General features: G+C 34.6%; 1 protein-coding gene across 1 annotated transcript in view; it reads left to right on the top strand.

The window, feature by feature from the left end:
* The window catches only part of LOC128165079 (fibropellin-1-like), a 29,009-nt gene extending 10,131 nt beyond the window's left edge, over positions 1 to 18,878 (top strand). The window contains exons 9-14 of the mRNA XM_052829287.1: positions 5,995 to 6,210; positions 6,661 to 6,900; positions 16,065 to 16,144; positions 17,513 to 17,705; positions 18,423 to 18,662; positions 18,874 to 18,878. Coding sequence (XP_052685247.1) covers positions 5,995 to 6,210; positions 6,661 to 6,900; positions 16,065 to 16,144; positions 17,513 to 17,705; positions 18,423 to 18,662; positions 18,874 to 18,878 — 974 coding nt within the window. The remainder of the gene's footprint in view (positions 1 to 5,994; positions 6,211 to 6,660; positions 6,901 to 16,064; positions 16,145 to 17,512; positions 17,706 to 18,422; positions 18,663 to 18,873) is intronic.
* Positions 18,879 to 21,744: the final 2,866 nt, after the last annotated feature.

Consider the following 21,744-nt stretch of genomic DNA (forward strand, 5'->3'; position numbering starts at 1 on the left):
GGCAAGTAAACAAGAAATATTTAATACAATTTTCATTGAGCACTTTCGTTTGTCCGTTTCCTGTCCCGCAACAAAAAACCTTGTCACCTCTTGATCTCAGAAACGGTAAAGACTTGAACATCCAAACAAGCAAATATTTTTATGTTTTGTATTTGCAATAAGGGACCTAATGCGCAAACTGGAAAAGGTCTTAGAAAAAAAAATCTAAAAAAGAAGGGATCTGAAGGGGTCAATATTAAAAACATCCCTTTAGCTCAACTGATTTTCAAAATCTTTTCGGTTTATAGTTCAGAAGTACGAGTACAAGAGTACAATTTAAAAATTATTGTCCGAGGGCCCACTTTTAGACTCCTTATAGGGGTTTTAAGGGTCTGAAAATGATAATTTTATCCCAATTCAAAAAAAATAAATTTGAAGAGTTATCTCGCTTAGCTAAAAAAAATGATTAACATTAGACCTATTGGCATACCAAAACTCTTGAATCATAAATGCGTACTTTCTTACAGTGGTAGCAACGTTATTGTTGACAAACACCAAGCACGATTCTGATAAACAAACGATCATGCATGATTCACGAACGATCACGCACGATACACGGACAATCACTAACATTGAATTTTACGATACACGAACAAAAACGATAAAACACGCAACCCAACGATTCTACACCATTTAACACCATTAAACACGCAAAATCAAAATTAATTTTTAAGATAAGAATTAAGGAAACGTATTACTTTAATTTGCATTGCTTTATGATTGTGTTTTATTGAAAAGCGGCATGTACTTTAGTCATGCATTGTTTTATATTTTATGAGTTAACACAAATATAAAGGATTCACACACAAATTAATTTTCTTTTGTCTCCATAATGAATATTAACTTCTATCATAAGTTAAAGAAAATTATGTCTAATGGAAATGAAGATAATGCACGAAATTATTTACATACGAGTTAACTGTTTATGTAATTAAATTCTCTAACGTACGATTTAATTATGCTGGATACAGGTTAATTTGTTACCTTGTTCCATAGAATTTCGATTTTTCACATCCAATATTTTCATAATTTACAGTACATAATTGATTTATTTCTATTTATCATCAATTTTAAAGCGTCTTAATGAATTTTATTTCAAACAAATGTTTATACAATCTACCAAATAATAATGCGTATTCTCATTTGGAAGAAAAACGTTTGGAATAATCGTTTAGTTTAAAACGGGGAATGAATCAGCTTGGCCGCTTTCATTTAACGTGTCGCTCTTGCCAATATGATAGAAATTATGTGTCAAGACACAATGTATGCTTGATATAGGCTGATTATAAAATTAAGCAAAACTAACTCGACCAAACAAAAGATTGAATGAGCTATGGAAATAAAAAAAATGTATTTAACGACAAACGAGAGAATGAATGTTAACTACTGTCAATGTTCTTATATAAAGAAAAAAGTTTTAAATTCACATTGTTTTACAAAAACTACTTGTCTTTGTGTTAAGAATAAATCCTGGGATTCCGTAAAAAATGTTACAAAACGGAAAAACCACATGATCAAGCACGAACACGCACGGTAAAAAACGCAAACCAATTTTCCTGATACACGCACGATCTCGCACGTTACACGAACTATTTAACACGATTGGCTTGTCAGCATGAACGTTGTTACCACTGTACATATTAATTTTTAAAAATTTTCTTAAAGAAATAAAAGATATACTTGGATATAAGATTCTGGAGTTGTCTTTCTTTGGGCATTTAATTTCTTAAATGTTAATGTGTGGGTATATGTTCATGATATTTGTTCTCATTTTATCATATATCACAGTTTTTGAGAAAAAAAACTTAAGAATTTAAATAAGGGGTTAAAAGGGCTGTCGAAAAGCCCTTCCTTTTTGTTGAAGACAAAAACAGGTCTAGTTTTAAATTGTGTTCGTGACACTTTTTTAGCTGCATTTGATAAGGGGGTATGTGTGTTCTAAAGGTCGTAGAAAAAATAGAAGCATGTGAAGTGCTATATTTTTTTGCTATTTAGTTGCTTTTTAGTTGCAGTAGACATAAATCTAATATTTTAAAATTTAAAAAATGGTGTTTGACCATAAATTTTTCAGTTAAGTTAAAAAATGTGAAATTATATAAAAATTTTGAAATACCGTAATCCTGTGAATATAATACGCACTTTTTTCCCAGCATTTTTTACCGTCAGAAAGGGGTGCGTATTATACATCCCTATAGGATTTGGACATATTTTTTTCCCTAGCTGAAGCACGGGGTATCATACTGCTGTATTACCTCTGCTGTTCACAGACAGGATCGATACCCCGCTATACATCGTAACATTCCTTCATTATCACATATATATTATCATTTAAGCCTTAGGAAATAATTGTTATAGCATGTAATTAAAGAAAATGTATACTTGAAGTCTGTTAATAAATAAACTGTTTCAAAATGGCCTTTAAAAATTAATTTGAACTGCCTATTCTTTATCTCCGTGTACGCCGCCATTACAGATGTTATTAATAGAATGCGGAATTGGATGGCCACGTGCTATTTGTAACCGATCTTTGAAAACAGCTTACACATCATTTGGCACATTTTCAACCATTTTCATGTAATGCTAACTGATTTATTGCAAATAATTATGAATATGAATAATTCTATAACCTATTCCATTAATTGAAGCCATTGAAACAGTTGTGCTCCCCAACCGCTAACGCTTGACACCTTGGGTATCTCAGACACTTCCCATAGGCTATAAGTGAACTATACACAACACAACTATTTGTGCACATATTTATTATGTTCCAGGCCTCTAATTGATCACTTTGATCATCATCGGAATCATTTAAGAATTTAATTAGGTCCGTTATCTCCATACCTGTACATCGTCCGTTTTTCTCTTCACGTGGATTGTAATGACCAAACAATTATATAACGCTTCTTAAAAGTAGTTGATTTTATTTACGATAGAATATTTAATACTAGGTATTTTTAAAACATTGATTATGAATTAAAGATATTACCACGATGTATTAGTTACAATAAATCCGTATCTAAGAAAATATTGTTCAGCTTATTTCCGGTAGCGTATTCCCGCGATGAAGTTGAGCGTGCATACAAAGTGTAACTGCTTTGTTGATATTTAGGATTACCGTTTGGTCATTTTTTTTTATGCGTATTATACATCCCAACAAGCTTTTTTTCATCATTTTCAGGCCCAAAGTGGGGGATGCGTATTGTACACTACTGCGTATTATATTCACCGGATTATGGTAGCATTTTTGTAACATTTCATTTTAAAATTCAATTTTATTCAATCAAATAATGATAATCACACTTGTTATTACTTTCTTACATATTTAATGATTAATTAAAACATTTGAATCTTTGTTTTGCTGTGATATTTTTTTAATATGAGCCAAATAATGATTTTGGTTGAAATCATGTGATCGAAGAAGGGGGTATGCATCTTCTGGAGACTCTAGTGACAAAAGTAAATAGTTAAGGCATGTATTTTTGGGGCTTTTTTATTACGTAAGGTATTATTCTACTTCATTAATGAAAAAAACCCTTACTTTAACCTCAAAAATCCTGAGTAGGGACCTGCCTTAAATGATCAATAAATTATCTGTATTGTTAACATTGATTTCATTACCGAACACCCAAGCCGATCACCGCAAACATTTCAACCGGAGATCAAATCACTTGAAAAATAGTGGTTCAATTAAAGTACAACCTGTTTAAAGTAAAGATAAACTCTATCACAGATGCATTTCTTTCTGTATAAGAAAATGATGCATTAAAAAGAATTATATTACTGACAGTAAAGTTACCGTAATCCGGTGAATATAATACGCACTTTTTTCCCAGCATTTTTAACCTTCAGAAAGGGGTGCGTATTATACATCCCTATAGGATTTGGGCATATTTTTTCCTAGCTGAAGCACGGGGTATCATACTGCCGTATTACCTATGCTGTTCACAGACAGAACTGATACCCCGCTATACATCGTAATATTCCTTCATTATCACATATATATTACTATGTGACCCCTTTAGGAAATCATTGTTATAGCATGTAATTAAAGAAAATGTACACTTTAAGTCTGTTAATAAATAAACTGTTTCAAAATGGCCTTTAAAAATTAATTTGAACTGCCTATTCTTTATCTCCGTGTACGCCGCCATTACAGCTGTTATTAATAGAATGTGGACTTGGATGGCCACGTGCTATTTGACGCCGATCTTTGAAAACAGCTTACACATCATTTGGCTCATTTTTAACCATTTTCATTTAATGCTAATTAATTTATTGCAAATAATTATGAATATAAATGATTCTATAACCTATTCCGTTAATTGAAGCCATTGAAACAGTTGTGGTTCCCCACCGCTAACGCTTGACACCTTGGGTATCTCAGACACCCCCTTAGGCTATGTGTACTAAACACAACACAACTATTTGTGCATATATTTTATTATGTTCCAGGCCTCTAATTGATCGCTTTGATCGGAGTCATTTAAGAATTTAATTACATGTAGGTCCGTTATCTCCATACCTGTACATCGTCCGTTTTTCACTTCAAAGGGATTGTAATGACTAAACAATTATATCACGCTTGTTAAAAGTAGTTGATTTTATTTACGGTAGAATATTTAATACTCGGTCTATTAAAACATTGATTACGAAATAAAGATATTACCACGATGTATTAGTTACAATAAATCCGTATCTAAGAAAATATTGTGTTTTTCTTATTTCCGGTAGCATATTCCCGCGATGAAGTTGAGCGTGCATACAAAGTAAAACTGCTTTGTTGATACTCAGGATTACCGTTTGGTCAATTTTTTTGATGCGTATTATACATCCCAACAAGCTTTTTTTCACCATTTTCAGGCCCAAAGTGGGGGGTGCGTATTGTACACTACTGCGTATTATATTCACCGGATTACGGTAAATATATATTTACACAGATACACATTCCGCGTACGATTTGTTACCATTGTTTTCATCATGTTCATTACCGCACACCCTAGCCGATCCCGGAGAACATTTCAGCCCAAGATCAAATATCACACGGAAAATAACAGGTTTAATTAAAATACTCTTGCTTTAAGTAAATATAAATTACATCTTAAGCACAATGATGCATAAAAAACAAATTAAATTGCATAGAAGTTAATGTTTAGGCAGGTATACACGTCACGTACAATTTAATATATTCGATATGCAGGAAAAAATGTTACCTTGTCCCTATAAGAACTTGCAAAGTTTACATAAAGAACAGGGGCATACAAGGCGTTGCACATCCCCCACTCGGAGCAATGAAGACGAAAGAATTTCAGTTCAAGTAAGAATATTAATTTTTGACTTGTATGCATTGTTTTCATTATAAATTTCACGATGGAAGTCAATATTGTGCTTTCATTCTATAAACACGACAGGTATTGGTTTTCAAATTAAGTTGCACATCGTGTTTTGCCAAAATCTTGGATCATTCACTGTTCTTAATTGCAAATTAGGTATGAATGGGTCCTTACTCCATCCTAAAGTACTTTTATTTAAAGAATCAGTTTGTTTTGATTTTTATTCTTGATTTATTAAAATGGAGTCTAGATAAAAATAATAACATAGCGGGTACTGTAAAAGATGGAATAGCCATAAAACATATCATTAAGTTCGCTTAAATTTATTGTGCCAGAAACTTTGTCGAGAAAACTTTTTTTTCTGATCGAAAAGATATGATTTAATGATGATTTTTCAGAAGTACATTCTTATTTATGTAAGTTTGAACGTTTCCTTTAATGATAAAATAATAAATCTATTCAAAATATGTAATGACTTTAACTTGTAATCATACATTGTGATTGGCATGTTATGGAAAATTGATTGTCACAGATTTCCAATGCAAACATAAGGGGAAATAAACACGGAGTATAAATATCATCATTTATTTGCCTGAGACACTTAATTAATAGATTCTACCCTTAGTTTTAGACGACTGTGCCTCTAACCCTTGCCTGTATGGAGGGACCTGTACAGACCTAGTCGGTGGGTATTCCTGTACTTGTCCTACTGGATACCAAGGCACCCGCTGTCAGAATCGAGTCAATCCCTGCAGTCTGAATCGGTGTAGCAATGGTCAGTGTGTAGATGCTTATTCCATGGACCTCTTCAAGTGTATATGTCAGCCCGGATATCAGTATGGTACGTTGAGTTTTTTTCTTTGCTAATACAGTGTAATGATTTACCAGGAATTAAATATTTGTTTATAAAGTTCTGTTTAATTTTATGTATGTACAAGATGTAATTTCATTCAGCAGTATAGGGTTTATTGACAAAAGTAACACAATTAAGATGTACACATTGTTTGAACCAATTTCTTATTATAGTGGCAGTGGACACACCTTTCTTATAATTTGTTGAGTAAGGGCATTTTTGTGCTTTGAGGTTCATTACAAATCGATCATGATATATGATATGAATATTGTTTTGAAATTACATATTTGTACTTCCTTTAAAAAAATCCATTTGTACCCTTTTTGCACTGATGACTTAAGGTCTTGATTTTTAGGGAGGAAGTAGGCTTTAAAGGTTTTAGGTTAGAATCAATTTTTTATGGTTTGCATAATGGTGCTTCTCTCCTGCTTTCTGAAGGTCTGATCTGTCCCTATGAGATGTACAATGGCAATGGAACAAGTTTGACTCCATTTTCTACATCAAGTGGTACAACCACAATTGGTAACTGTCTTCAGCAGTGTGACAATTTACAGATCTGTCAGGCGTACACCTTTGCAGCAGGGACCTGCAAACTCTATCAAACTGCCCCCACAGATCCAACTATCACTGCAGCGGCTGGGTCAACTCTCAACATAAAGAAGTGCATCTACCCTGATGGTAGGGTTATAATGGTTCACCTAAAATTCAAATTGTTGCAACCAATTAAACTAGATACATGTAAACATGAGTAAAGTTGGCCAACAGTACATGCATTGTACAGTGAAATTTGAAAATTATGCTGCTGATTCATTGGTTTTATTAGCTCACCGAGACGAAGTCAAGGGGAGCTTATGCTATACCCACGGCGTTGGCGTCGGCGTCCGGACCTGGTTAAAGTTTTTGTTGCAGGTTCTGTATCTCAGCTGTTACTTGTCCTATCTTCACCACCCTTGCATGGATGATGCATCTGGACCTACTTATTGACTTGAAAGACTTGGATGCTGAATCTGGGTCCTAAATTTTAGATGCTGAAGGAGGTTAAGGTTTTTGGAGCAGGTTAAAGTTTTTGTTGCAGGTGCCCTTTGATAGCAATATATAAGTTACTGCTGGTCCTAACTTCACCAAACTTGCATGGATGGTGTGTCTTATGATACTAATGCACCAAGCAGGCTTGAGTGCTGAATCTGATCTATAGGTTTCGGATGCTGGAGGTGGTTAAGGTTTTTGGAGCAAGTTAAAGTTTTTGTTGCAGGTGCCCTTTGATAGCAATATCTAAGTTACTGCTGGTCCGTACTTCACCAAACTTGCATGGATGGTGTGTCTTATGATACTGATGCACTAGACAGGCTTGAGTGCTGAATCTGATCTATAGGTTTCGGATGCTGGAGGAGGTTAAGGTTTTTGGAGCAAGTTAAAGTTTTTGTTGCAGGTGCCCTTTGATAGCAATATCTAAGTTACTGCTGGTCCGTACTTCACCAAACTTGCATGGATGGTGTGTCTTATGATATTGATGCACCAGACAGGCTTGAATGCTGATTCTGAGCTATAGGTTTCGGATGCTGGAGGTTGTTAAGGTTTTAAGAGCTGGTTAAAGTTTTTGTTGCAGGTGCCCTCTGATGATATCTTACTTACTACTGGTCCTTACTTCATCAAACTTGTGTGGATGGTGCGTCTTTTTATATTGATGCACCTGAACGGCTTGAATGCTTAATCTGAGCCATAGGTTTTGGATGCTGGAGGAGGTTACGGTTTTAAGAGCTGGTTAAAGTTTTTGAAACAGGTCCCCTTATTGATGATATCTTAGTTATTACGTGTCCTAACTTCACCAGACTTCCATGGATGGTGCGTTTTCTGGTACTGATGCACCTGACTTGAATGCTGAGTCTGAGCCATAGGTTTCGGATGCTTGATAAGGTTAAGTTTTTTTATCCCCTCGCGCAACTTGTTGCGAAGGGGATATAGCATCGCTACCGTGCGTGTGTGTGTTCGTATGTGTGTATGTATGTGTGTATGTATGTATGTGTGTGTGTGCACTCCATTTCAATTTTCTAGTAAATTAATAAAAAACCTTCCAATAGAATTTCCTCAACCTTTGCACAAATATGCCTCATTGTAAAAGATTAAAACAAATGCAATGTCATATTAATTGGTCAAATTTTTATGCAAAAACTTAGATAAAATTACACCATTGTAAAGGGGGGGGGCATACATTATGACAAAATTCGTTCAAAACTAAAAAATATTTATCATAGATTGCACAGTTCTGTAAAATAACGAATAAAAAATGCATGTGCCTTTCCAAACCATTAATACTATTACAAATTATTATTTCATTAAATCAATGTCATAATCAATTTTGTATACGAGTTATCAATCGAAATTTAAATTATGTTTTTTTCTTTAAATTACTTAAGAAGTGACTTGTTGTTTTGCAAGAAAGTTGTATTCCTAACAAACACAGTTAATGCAACAAAGTGTAACGGTTGGTCTGAGGTATACACTATGCTATCATTTATTGTGCCCACAGGCTGTGTCTAAGACACGGGTTTCACACCTTTGTATACACACGACACCAGAATACCGTTATTTCAACTAACAGGAGATTAATTGAACCCAATTAAGTATTTGATTTATTCTACACCCAAGACCACTGATTCCTACAAACGCTGCCATGAAAGAATCACAAAAATCAAGATGATGCAATTTATTACCATGAATCAACGAGCATAAAAACATTCTAAAAGCACTTCATGTTCACATCATAACATTTTATAAAAAAAAGTTCAACAGCACAACGTTCTTATTGCTTTTACAGCACTAGTTCACAGAATTCACAGTCACTTTACACGTTCTTCAATCCTCATCGGCTGAAAATCCCTCGAAGTCGGATTCTTCGCTGTCGCTGTGGAAGAGGGCTGCGAGCGCCAGGGGGAGGTCATCAGCTGACTTGGCAGGGGCTGGCGGTGGAACCTCATCAGGTAGTGGGGCGTCGACGATATTGGCTTTGATGAAGCCGTTGATGATGGCTGTGTCGGGGACGGCGTTCCAAGCTTGTAGTACCCACTGGCAGACAGTGCTGTAAGATGCCCGTCTCATCCGGCCTGTTGCAGTAAAGCTTTTCTCCCCCGTCGTCATCCAGTTTTCCCAGATAACTCGCAGTTCCGCCTTGAAGCATCGGTTGACAGATATATCAAGGGGCTGTAATAACTTGGTAAGACCGCCAGGGATAACTGCCGGGACACTGCCAGTAGCACGGATGCGATGTTTTGTGACGTCACTGATGTGCGCCCTCATCGAGTCTAGCACCAGGAGGCTCTTCGACTGCCGGAAGAATCCACCGGGACGCTTCACGAAACATCTGGACAGCCACAAGTCCATCACGTCATTGTCCATCCAGCCTTTCTCGTTCTGGTGGACAACTATGCCGGGTGGGAACTTCTCTTTTATCGCCGTCTTCCGCTTGAAGATGACCATGGGGGGTAGTTTTTTACCGCTGGCTGTGCAACCCAGTACAACGGTAAAGCTGGCTTTCTCATGACCAGTTGTACGAATAGTGACGCTGCTGGCTCCTTGGGCGTTGATTGTTCTGTTCATGGGGATGTCAAATGTTAAAGGAACTTCGTCCATGCCTAAGTTGAACTTCTTAGTCTGCTCTGCGACGAAGGCTTGAAATGCGGCAATCTTTTCTTTGTGATCCTCTGAAAGGGCCTGGGACAGGGTGGTGCGTTGTCTGATGGCGAGATTCTTTCTCTTCATAAACCGGAAACACCAGGAGACTGTGCCTTGGAAATTTGTAATGTTCATCTCTTCTGCCATCGCTACCGCTTTCAGTCGTAGTTGAACGGTGTTCAGGGCTCGGCAGGCTGCTCTCTGCTCCATGACGAACGTTTCAAGCTTGTCTTCTAGATCTGGCCAGTGTGGTGCGTGTCTGCGGAAGGCTTTCTGGGACTTCTTTGTCTGTCGTAGGGCATCTTTCTGTTTCCTCCAGGATCGGATGTTCTTCTCGTGGACGCCAAATTTTCTTTGGGCTGCCAGGTTCCCTCCGTTTTCTTCTGCATACTCTATAACTTGCAGCTTGAATCCAGCGGTGTAAGATCTTCTTGACTGTACTGGGGGCATGGTGACTGTGATACCCCGATGGCAGTGTGCCCCCCTTTTTAAACGATTCTGCGGATTGAAATTTCCTCCACTGTCCCCACTGTCAAAACACCAGAGATGTAAAACAACTAATGATTGATTCCTTTGTTTTTTTATCCCCCTTGCTGATTGGTTAAAACAAAAACATGTAAAATTGTATTTGATTGATTGTTTGTTTTATAAACGATAATTTTGTTCATTGTTTAACACCAATAGCTGGAGAAAAAAACGTTTTAAGACTACGGTAAATCATAAACATGTACAATTAAACATTTATATGTACCTGTCTTCTTAACTATTTGATATCAAGAATTTCAATTATATAAAATAGATATTACTATCTGCTCCAACTATAAGTACAAGAGCAATTTTTAAACAATTTATGATTAGATCATTACATACCGGTAACTATTGTTTATTGTTCATAGTACTGAATGCACTGATTTCAGCTTCACCTTATTGCCGGTTGATTTGAATTATGATATACGGTGTCCAATCTTTTGATGTCATTCTTAAATATCTATTCTTAATTTCACTTTTTCACTTTAAAACCAAACTGCACACATTCATCATACCGGGGATTGCAATATTCGTTATATCACAGTCTTCCGTAATATTACTTTCTACACGGTTTCGTTTTCTTTTTTAGTATGCAACAATAGTTTCCTCGTTTCATACACGAGCGATTTCGGATTAGTTTATATAATGAAACATGGATATGGAAAAAAGACATTCTTTTGATTTTGGATTGTAAAGAAAATATAGCGTATATTTTATTGAATCGTAAGGAAAATATCGCGTATATTTTATTATTTATTATGTTACATATTAACGAAAATTATCAACATGATCAACGAGACAACTATCGAACAATAGTTTAAATGGATGAAAAAAAAACCAACCTCTCATAATAAATGATGGATAAAAGCAGTGGATTTGGGATTTTACTGTCTGATTTTTTAACTTTGGGACAAGATAAGCCCATATGGGGGATAGGCCGAATCTCGCGCATCGGAGAAAAAAAATACCGGCGTATGCCCCGAAAAATACGGTAGATAATAGTACTTTTTCAAACTTGCATAGTTGATCAAACTGTAATATAAGTGAATCGCCAAGGAAGCTTTAGATGCAGAGCTTGATCTCCATTATCAAGGATGCTAAAAAATATATCTTGGTTATTACAGGTCCTCACTTCACCAAACTTGAATGAATGGTGTGTCTTATGATACAGATGCACATGATAGGCATGGATGCTGAATCTGAGCCATAGGTTTCGGATGCTGGAGGAGGTTAAGGTTTTTGGAGCTGGTGCCCTCTGATGATGATATTTTAGTTATTACTGGTCCTAACTTCACTAAACTTGCATTGGTGATGCGTCTTATGATACTGATGCACCAGACAGGATTGAATGCTGAATCTGAGACATAGGTTACAAGGTCATTTGGGCAAGGTCAAGGTCACAGGAAGAAAACACACAAAAATTTGTGCCCGGTCCATATCTTTCTAATGGAGAAACATTGGAAGTTCTTACTTCACACAAAGATTGCTTATGACCTAATGGTGTGTCATGACCTTGATCCAAGGTCATTTGGGCAAGGTCAAGGTCGTTGGGAAAAATAGTGCAAAATTCGTGTCCAGTCATTATCTTTCTTATGGAGAAGCATTGAATGTTCTAACTTCACACAAATATGCTTAGGACCAAAGGGTGTGTCATGAATTTGACCCAAGGTCATTTGGGCAAAGTCAAGGTCACTGGCAGAAAAAGTGCAAAATTCGTGTCCGGTCATTATCTTTCTTATGGAGAAGCATTGAATGTTCCTACTTCACACAAAGATTGCTTATGACCAACAGTTTTTAAAAAAATAGAGCTCCAGCAGTTGTTATTTAAAGAAAATGGATGGTGAAATAGATTTATCCAATATTTTCTATAATTGGAAAAATACACGCATTATGATTTTTATCTTAGCGGGGGGTATCAATTGTGAGCTTGCTCACAGTACCTCTAGTTGATTTAACTATATTATAAATGAAACGCAGAGGTTGCTTCAGATGGGTATAGTCCACTAATGCATTTTCCATAGGCGGTAATGTTAACGTTATGGTTCATAGCTCCGGCCCTAATTTTCGTTCAGCAACGAGGGACCTCTTGAATGAAAGCTCATCAAATTGTCTCTTTCCTGTTAAAATTTTGTGGTTTGAAGTCAGATTCGTTTTCCGGCAAAATGCATCTGTATTGAAAAACTCTGAAAATGAAAGTAAAAGTAGGGAATTTCTCAGTTTTGGAAAGGGTGTACATCAAACAATTTCAATTCTTTTCTCAAATGATAATTCAATTTTTACACTTGTTTTAAAAATTGCAAATCCTCTTTTCTGACATGTGTCAAGCATTATGATTTAAAATGTCCCAATAAATGTATATACACTCTGCAAGTATAGGGACTATTTTGCTTAAAGGCACTTCTTTGTTGTCCTACCGATTCTAAAAATAGTTAGAGGGATATACCCAGATGCAGAGTCTGATCTCCATTATCAAGAAATCTCCTACCTCACTTAAACTTGCTTGATAGAAAGATGTGGTTGTTAAATGATATAACATGATTCCTAATGATAAAGTATTGTATGATATAAAACACTATTGTTTAATATGATACAATATAATATCATATGTTATATTGTAAAAAGTTATATGATATGATATGATATTGTATCAATTTTTTTTATATTATATGATATGATATTGGTCTGTAAATTATTGTATATTATGATACAGTATTATATGATATTACATTGTATCTATAATATTGTATCATACAATATTGTATAATATGATATTGGTTTCTGTAATATACAAGTATATCACGTGAAATTGTATTATATGATGTTGTAATATTTTATATTAGCATATCATATGATATTGTATATTCTACTACAGTTATCGCCAAGATCAAAGAGATGCCGCAGACATTATTCTCTAATATACCACTGATCATGAAAGTACAACTTCAAACCGTCAAAATTTTTAAAACCATGTCAATTTCACACGTTAGTTCCAGTCAAAACGATGTGTATTGCCTCAACTGTTTATTTTTACGAGATCAATGCGGCTGTTCCGAGGACCTCCCCACCACATTTTCACTGCGTGTTTTTACATAAAATATATAAAGTATAGTAGTAATATTCGTATTAAATTGCCCTTAAAATATTAGGAACATGATTCAAAGATATTTTATAAATTTAATAAGTGAAGAGTATTAAAGATCCAAACAAAAATATGTCGTCTGCATTTGATTCCTTTAATCGATACACATGTAAACATTACTAACAAAACCGTTGGGGTTACACGGAACAGCCGTCAAAATGACCTAGATCGTCTCTCTATAGGAGAAACGATCTGTAGAAATACTGGGCTGTTAGTAGAATAGAAATAAAGTTCTTGTTATCGTGAATGTTGCAGGATAACCTCCTCGGTCTCGAAATGTTGTTTGAAATATAAAAGCCTCGGCTAACGCCTCGGCTTTTATATTTCAAAACAACATTTCTCGACCTTGGAGGTTATTCTGCAACATTCACGAAAACTTGTACTTTATTTCTTAAATATAATATTAGTTTATATGATATATTATTTATATAATAGTGTTGTGTTGTGCATGTACTATGCCTATATAGTAGTCAGGGTTTGATACATAGTGCACGAGCCGGAGGCGTTATTGTTATGCCGACTGTTGAATATACTGACGTGCTTTGCTATATTTAAGTAGCTGTGATGTTCGAGTGTTGACAAGACCCTATAAATTATCACTGGAAAAGCAAGCTTTTGGGTTTTTTATTCAAATAAATCAATTGATTTTATTATTTATTAAATCAACAAGTTGTTGTACAATAAAAATTCAACAAAGGTTTATGTTCTTTTCAAGAAATGAGAGACGTTTGGCCTTACCGAGAAAACTCGAAATGTTTAGCAGACGAAATCTCATTGAATTTTTTTCTTGTACATTCTTTATCAAGCGCCATTTAAAAAAGCGTTTTTGTGATTCTCATGTAGAATTTCTTTGAAAAATGTTCAATCAATTTGTTCAAAAGTTTATAAAAACTTTAACTTTAAAATTACCGTCAATAATGAAGTATTTTTGAAAAAATGAATAATTTTAATTGCTTGATGTCAGTCGTATATATCTACGTTTTATATAGATAAATACTGTTACTTTTAATAACGGCTAAATAAGCGTAGCGGTAATGCGTTGGGCTTCAAGCTTGAAAGATTTTAGCATCGTGAGTTCGAATCCCGCTGTCGGCGCTTGAAAGATTTTCGTTGAAAACATTTGCCGTGCTCTATTTCGGCATAGTATGCTTACGCTATATAAATCCTTTGACACTTACGAAAATAGATGAGTATTGAATATATAGTGACAAACTGACAGGAGGCATAATAATGTATCATATGATACAAAATGTTTATTATAATATTAATAGAATCATTCATTATTACGAGTGTGGGATAGTGAAATTCCACCGAGGGGACAAGATTCATAGTCTAGGACGAGGCTTTGCCGAGTCCTAGACCGTGAATCTTGGCCCCGAGTTGGAATTTCACTATCTCACACGAGTAAATAATGAATGATTATTTTTCTCGCATTAATTTACATTAAAAAACCATGTCTGACAACTTTCTGTCATGACGTTCAAAAGATTACTTTCGGTTTATCCCTCCGCGTGCTTCAAATAGTGCAAGTAAAAATAAGAGCATCCGACAGTTTCATTAATAAAAATATAATAAATTGTAATTAACGAAGCAAAACAATTTCTTAATGAATAATCTCAATCAATCATTTTGCATTTCCATACAGCAGAAAACTGTTTACGTTTTAAAGCGGCGTAGTAATACACAGTGTAAGACAGAAAAATCTCACACTGCTGTCTCACACTGGACAAACCGATCTCACACCAGTGATAATGCGAGAATGTATTATATAATATTTTACTTTATCACATGATATTGTATCATTTGATATGATACATATTGTATCAAATTATAGTGTATCACATGATACAATATCATATTATGTATCCAATATTATACAATATCATACAATATGATATCATACTATATTATACAATACAATATCATGTTTCAATGTTATGATGTATTATGTAATATGATACTGTATCATATTATACAATATTGTATTATATATGATGATGTTGTATTATGTGATCAAATTCAATAAGGTTTAACACAATACAACGTTATTTCATATTTACAATACCATCTTTGTTTATTACAGTATTTTATTGTATTATATGATATATATTGTAAGTATGATAGGATGCGATATTTAATTTTATATTATGATCAATATTTAATTTTATATTATGATATTGATTAACATATGAACATATGATTATCATACAATTTTTTAATAGATGATATATGATTTTGTGTCAAAACAGAATCTATGAATATCCAAGATCATAAAGTATGATTTTCATATAACATGATAAAGGTGGTCTCATAAAGGTGATGTCTCATAAGGGTGATGCCTAGTCTCTGTAAGCTTTGTAATCTGTGATTACCTATGTTTCTATCAAAAATTAATGTGTTAAATTTTAAATTGCTGAGCTGAACTGAGGAGGACTTTGCTGTAAATTTAGCTATGAATAAAAAGATAGGTTTTAAATAATTATATACTGTGTCTTTTCTTTATCAGATGACTACTGGAGTCCTTGGTATAATCAGGGCCCACCAAATGGTGGAAAAGAGGAAGAGAAGAGAGTGCAGCTCGTAACGGTACGTGGGGTGTAGATGTTTGAAGTTTTGAGTCGTACATGTGTGGTAGAGTCAGGTATATGGCATTCCTACTACCTCTCACTAGTGGTTAACCCTTTAGCTTGGTCGGTAGAGTGCTGGACTGGCTTACCAGAGGACATGGGTTCAAACCCCAGCAGAGGCAATAAGTGTTACACATGTAGTGTTGGTAATTATAGCAAGAGGCAGGTAATTACAGTCGCACCTGCTGTTACGGCCACCTTTAATCAGCGGCCACTCACCATGAGCGGCCAGTTTCAATCCCGCCTGTCTAGTTTTTCACTATATTTTAACTGATTTAAGCGGCCACCTGTCTAACGCGGCCAGCGGCCACTGTTTTTAGGTCCCGTGGTTTCAACATGCCTGTTTTCAACGGCCATTTTGTATATTTTGTCACATGACTTTTGACTCTGACATGTGACCTCGTATCGAAAGAAGCCAAACTTGGACAGCCGATAATGAGTTAATGACAAATAATTTAGTGTTTAATTTGAAGTCTGCTGAGATTTAATGAGATAATTGATAATCATATCACCTGTTTTGTGTTTTTATATCTACACGTCCTTATATACTTCATTACTATGTTATTTAATGGCAAGTCTTGCGCCGAACAGCTTAACATGTACAGCAATTATAGCTAGTAATACCCACCTTTTTTTTCTAGAAAAATTCTTTTGAGATAATTAAAGGGGTGCTTATTATATATCCCAATGGAATTTTGATACTTTTTAAAGAGGTAAAACATTGGCCATCGTAGTTCAGTGCGTAGCCGTTGTTGGAAACGCTACTTCTGTTTGTTTATCGCATTTAATCACTTGAAAATTATTATTTGGGCGGATTTTGCAGAAAATGTTTTGCTCTTAATCCCTTGATAAATAAATTGAATTAAAACGGCTATTTAAAATTATTATAAACTGTTTATTCAGCAATCCGAGCTGTGCATTCACCATCTCCGTGTATGCCGCCATTACAGATGCTATTAATAAATCTGTGGAATAGAGCCAAAATGAAAATACTTGGTGTTATTTCTTCATTAATTTGAAACCTGGAATAAGAGGCTCCCTGTCTTAAGCGGCCAGTTTGTCACTGTCCCACAGGTGGCCGCTCAAAACAGGTGCGACTGTAGTTGCAATGTTGTTAATAATTTAGAATTCATGTGTTTTGATAAAGACTTTATTTGTTATGTGTTTTGATAAAGACTTTATTTGTTATTATGCATTTTTACCTGCAAATCAAAGTTATAAATAGATTTTCATCTCTTTTTTAACTACAGTATACGAAACATTAAACTCATCAAGCCATTTTAGTACCATTTTAGTACATAATACATAACATTTTATGGTTTTTTAGTATGGAGTAAATGTTTGTAACGGTACAGAGCCGATTGATGCAGAGTGCCGTGTGGTTGGATCTAAAGCACCATCATCTGGAACAGGGGATACATTCTCCCTGCCGTGTGGAGTGGACGGAATAGAGTGTACTGATCAGGTCAATAACCCATGTGAAGACTACGAAGTGCGCTACAAGTGTGCTGTTTATAAAGGTAAGTTGAATCAAAATTTCTATGTATTTAATCTTAACCTATTGACAATGATTTTCCAGACTACTTAAACTATTTTGTAAATTTTACCACATATAATCTTGGAAATGTTAATGTAAAGTAAATATTTGCAAAATAAATAACAGCTGCAGTAGTTTAAAAATAAAGATTATAACATGTCAAAGAGTTTTAATCAAAAATGAAAAACAATTTAACCACTCTAGCTGCATGACATGTATTGAAAATACATTTCGAAAATTTTTTACTTCTGCTAAAAATATCCCTCATGTGAGTGTTATTTTACATGGAAATTGCAAAATCTTGCTCAGTAATTATGTCCATATTTCCAGTAAGGCATTATTATCCCATTCTGCCTGGGTTAGCCCACACCAATAGAACATGACAGTCCCTAGCTGGTACATTGTATCATTAAGTTTTCTCTGCTATGTCTTTTTGAAAATCACCAATTCCCATAGAATATTCCGTGTGTTTACATACAGTATGTCTCTACAATGCAAACATCAGATATATATTCACCATGTCAGAGAAAGTATTATTGCATATTTCAGTATACCGGTACTCTAAATTGCTCGTTATATACCTGTGCATGATATTTTGCTCACAATGTATGATCGATGGTTTTATCACTGCTGTTTATGTTAGAAGCAAATAAATTATAAAGTATAATTGTTATGGGGTTTATCTTTTACTTTTTTACAGGATTTCAGAGCAACACCTGCGATGTGAAGAATCACTGTCTCTCCAACCCTTGTATGAATGGAGGAGTATGTTCTTATAGATTTAAAGACTTTGTGTGCAGCTGTCCCAGTGGATACACTGGAAAACTCTGTCAACATGATGTTGATTCCTGTCAAACCAATCCCTGCCTACAAGGGGGGACCTGCATAGATAAACCAGGGTCCCAGGGATTTGAGTGTCAGTGTCCTGCTGGGTACGGAGGTAAGCAAGCATCGCTTGGTCAAGCAATGAACGAAGTTATTAGATGAATTTATTAAAGCGTTAAAATAAATATGGAGGTTTTATAAATTTATTTTGAGCTAGCTAGCTTTCACTTCAGAGAAGAAATTTGTGAGTGTTAGCTTTTATTAGCACCTGGGGGAAGCCACTAGAGGTGGTTCTGAGTGTTAATAATTGGTTTACATTTTCATAGATTAACGGTGTAGGTATGAGCAATGATGACTAAAAACAAGATTAAAGTTATAGGCATCCTCTGTACACTGATTTATGAAAATTTGATTTTTATACGATACTATTAAAAATTGGCTGAAATCAGGGGCAGATATTTGACCATACCGCATGTAGTCCTTTCTTTTGAGCTAGCTTTCACTTCAGAGAAGAAATTTGTGAGTGTTAGCTTTTATTAGCACCTGGGGGAAGCCACTAGAGGTGGTTCTGAGTGTTAATAATTGGTTTACATTTTTATTTTCAACAGATTGAATGTTTTATGAATTCAGTATCCATGATCTCTTTGCTTTCTAATCATCCACTTCAATTATCTGTCTCTGTTTCATAATTTCTGTAAAACATTTTGACTGGTGGTACATATATATATGAAGATTACTAGAAAAAATATGAAAACTTTATAATTTCTCACATTATGAACGTGCTCTGGAGCTTAAAATTTGCATAATTATATGTAATTTTAGAGTGAACATACTTATCGAAATAATTTGAAATATCATGCAGCTTAATTGCTTTTAAAAACTTAATTCTTAACTTAATTAAGTTTTAATTTACCATAACTATTATAATCGTTTTCCTGATGTGTATACTAATGTAAGACATATGACAAGATTTCTGATGTTTGATTCATTTACAACTAGGGTCCATCTGTCAGAGTAACATCAATGAATGCTCATCAAACCCCTGTGATCCTGTTGGAAGTTTATGGTGTCGTGATGCTGTAAATGATTACATGTGTAACTGTAAACCTGGCTACACAGGGAAGAATTGTTCGGTCAGTGTTCACGCTTCGCATCCTTCAAACACTATTTTTGTTCAAAAATTCAATTTACTATATACAGTCAAACTTGTATTAAGCAGTCACCTTCGGGAGGCACCCAAAGTGACCTCTTAACAGAGGTGACATTTGAATAGAGACTTGTGAATTTGCCAACATCAAATATCTTATTAAAATAATTATCACAACAAAACAATATGTATCAAAATGATAGATAAAGTAATTGATTAAATGTTTTATGGTATCTATTATATTTACAAATAAGTACAAATACATAACAATGTATTGTATTGTACATGCATTTTTTGTATTTTTTAAAATTATTGAAAAAAGTCATAACGTGGTAAAACCTTGTCGCTGACATTTTCACAATTATAACACTAACTATTTTCATGAGTACCGTATATATACAAAACAAACACTTTTAATACAAATCAACAATTAAGTTTTTAACTGACCATATCTGAACTTAAATCATATTATGAAATCAAGCAATATTCTCTTGCCTCACCTGTTTCATTCATGTTTATAAAACAACTATTGTTAATACATGTTTAAACAATTCACTTGATTCCAATTCGTATCTGATCTGCCAATTATGTATTATAAATACATCAATTTATTTGGTTTCTCTTGCCTCAAGCGTATAATTATTGTTTACTTTTATCAACCGACATTCGGAAGCCATGTTTAAAAATCCCCGGGTGTTAATCATATGACCGGCCAAAATGGCCGCCTAATGCAAGTCGACTGTAAAATACGATGACTGCTGACCGCGTTAGACAGGTGACCGCTCTTTAGAGGGCAATTATAAAGGATTTTTCATCGGGAGGAAATAAAATGACCGCATACGAAAGGTGACTGCTTAATAGGGGTGGCCGATTCGGCAGTTTTGACTGTATAGAGAAATAATCTTAAGTATTAAATGCATTAAATTACTAGTGTTGATTAACTTTAATTGATGTGTGCAGTATCTAAATTTATATTAGATATGAAATTTTAAACGTGTTGACTTAATTTTCTCAAAAGTTTGTTGTATTGAACTATTTTACCAGTATAAATAAAACATGAAATTTCCGTGAATAAAGGTTGGTTAACAGTATGCAGTTTTTACAATAATCCTGTATAATTATATATAATGTTCCATCTTAATGAATAGCCTTAAAAGCACTCACAAGCATTGTATTATCTTTCCAACCTCTATCTACTGTATAGTACTGCATTATGTGGATGTGAGCACCTGCTTTGCACGTTATCTCCTCAGCCCTCCTGAATTGGTTTTTCTTTTTCAGACTGAAATAAATGAATGTGATGCTAAGCCGTGTATGCATGGAGGTAATTGTACAGACCAAGTCAACGACTTCCAGTGCGCATGTCCTGAAGGTTGGACAGGCAAGCGGTGTGAGATGATTTATGATGAATGTACGGTCAACAACAAGTGTCCCAGCTCTTCACAGTGTCTCAACATCTTCAAAAAATCCTACTGCAAGTAAGTATGCTCGAAATATATGTCATAGTTTTTTATGTCATAATTTTCCTGCTTATTATGATCGACTAACATTATTTAAGTGTATACAAACAAAGATATAATTCTTGAAATTTAAACAATAGATGTCCTATAAACACTTACGGAGAAGTTTGTGAATATAGTCCAGACATTTGCAGTGATCTGAGACCCTGTTTGAATTCAGCCACATGTACAGCAGGTGTCGATGCACAGTTCAAATGTACCTGTCCTAATGATGGTAAGAATTTCTTGCTTGCTACTGTTACGGATTTATCAGTCAATACAGCATCATAATTTTCCCTTCTATCTGTTCCTAAGTAACATGTAAAGCTCAATTTCTTCGTTAATACATCCTAGTTGTTTGGTTATTTATATCAAGATAATGCATTGTATTTATATTAGCTTGTATTGAATATTTGTTACGTATGTATATCATGAACCCGAATTTCCTCAATGAGAGAAACTCATTTACAATCATCCGTAATATAAATGGAGTATTTACTGCAACAAGACTTACCTAAATGTTCAAGGCATAATTCTTTTACTTATCCAAG

Source organism: Crassostrea angulata, chromosome 10, assembly GCF_025612915.1.
Source record: "Crassostrea angulata isolate pt1a10 chromosome 10, ASM2561291v2, whole genome shotgun sequence".
NCBI lineage: Eukaryota > Metazoa > Mollusca > Bivalvia > Ostreida > Ostreidae > Magallana > Magallana angulata.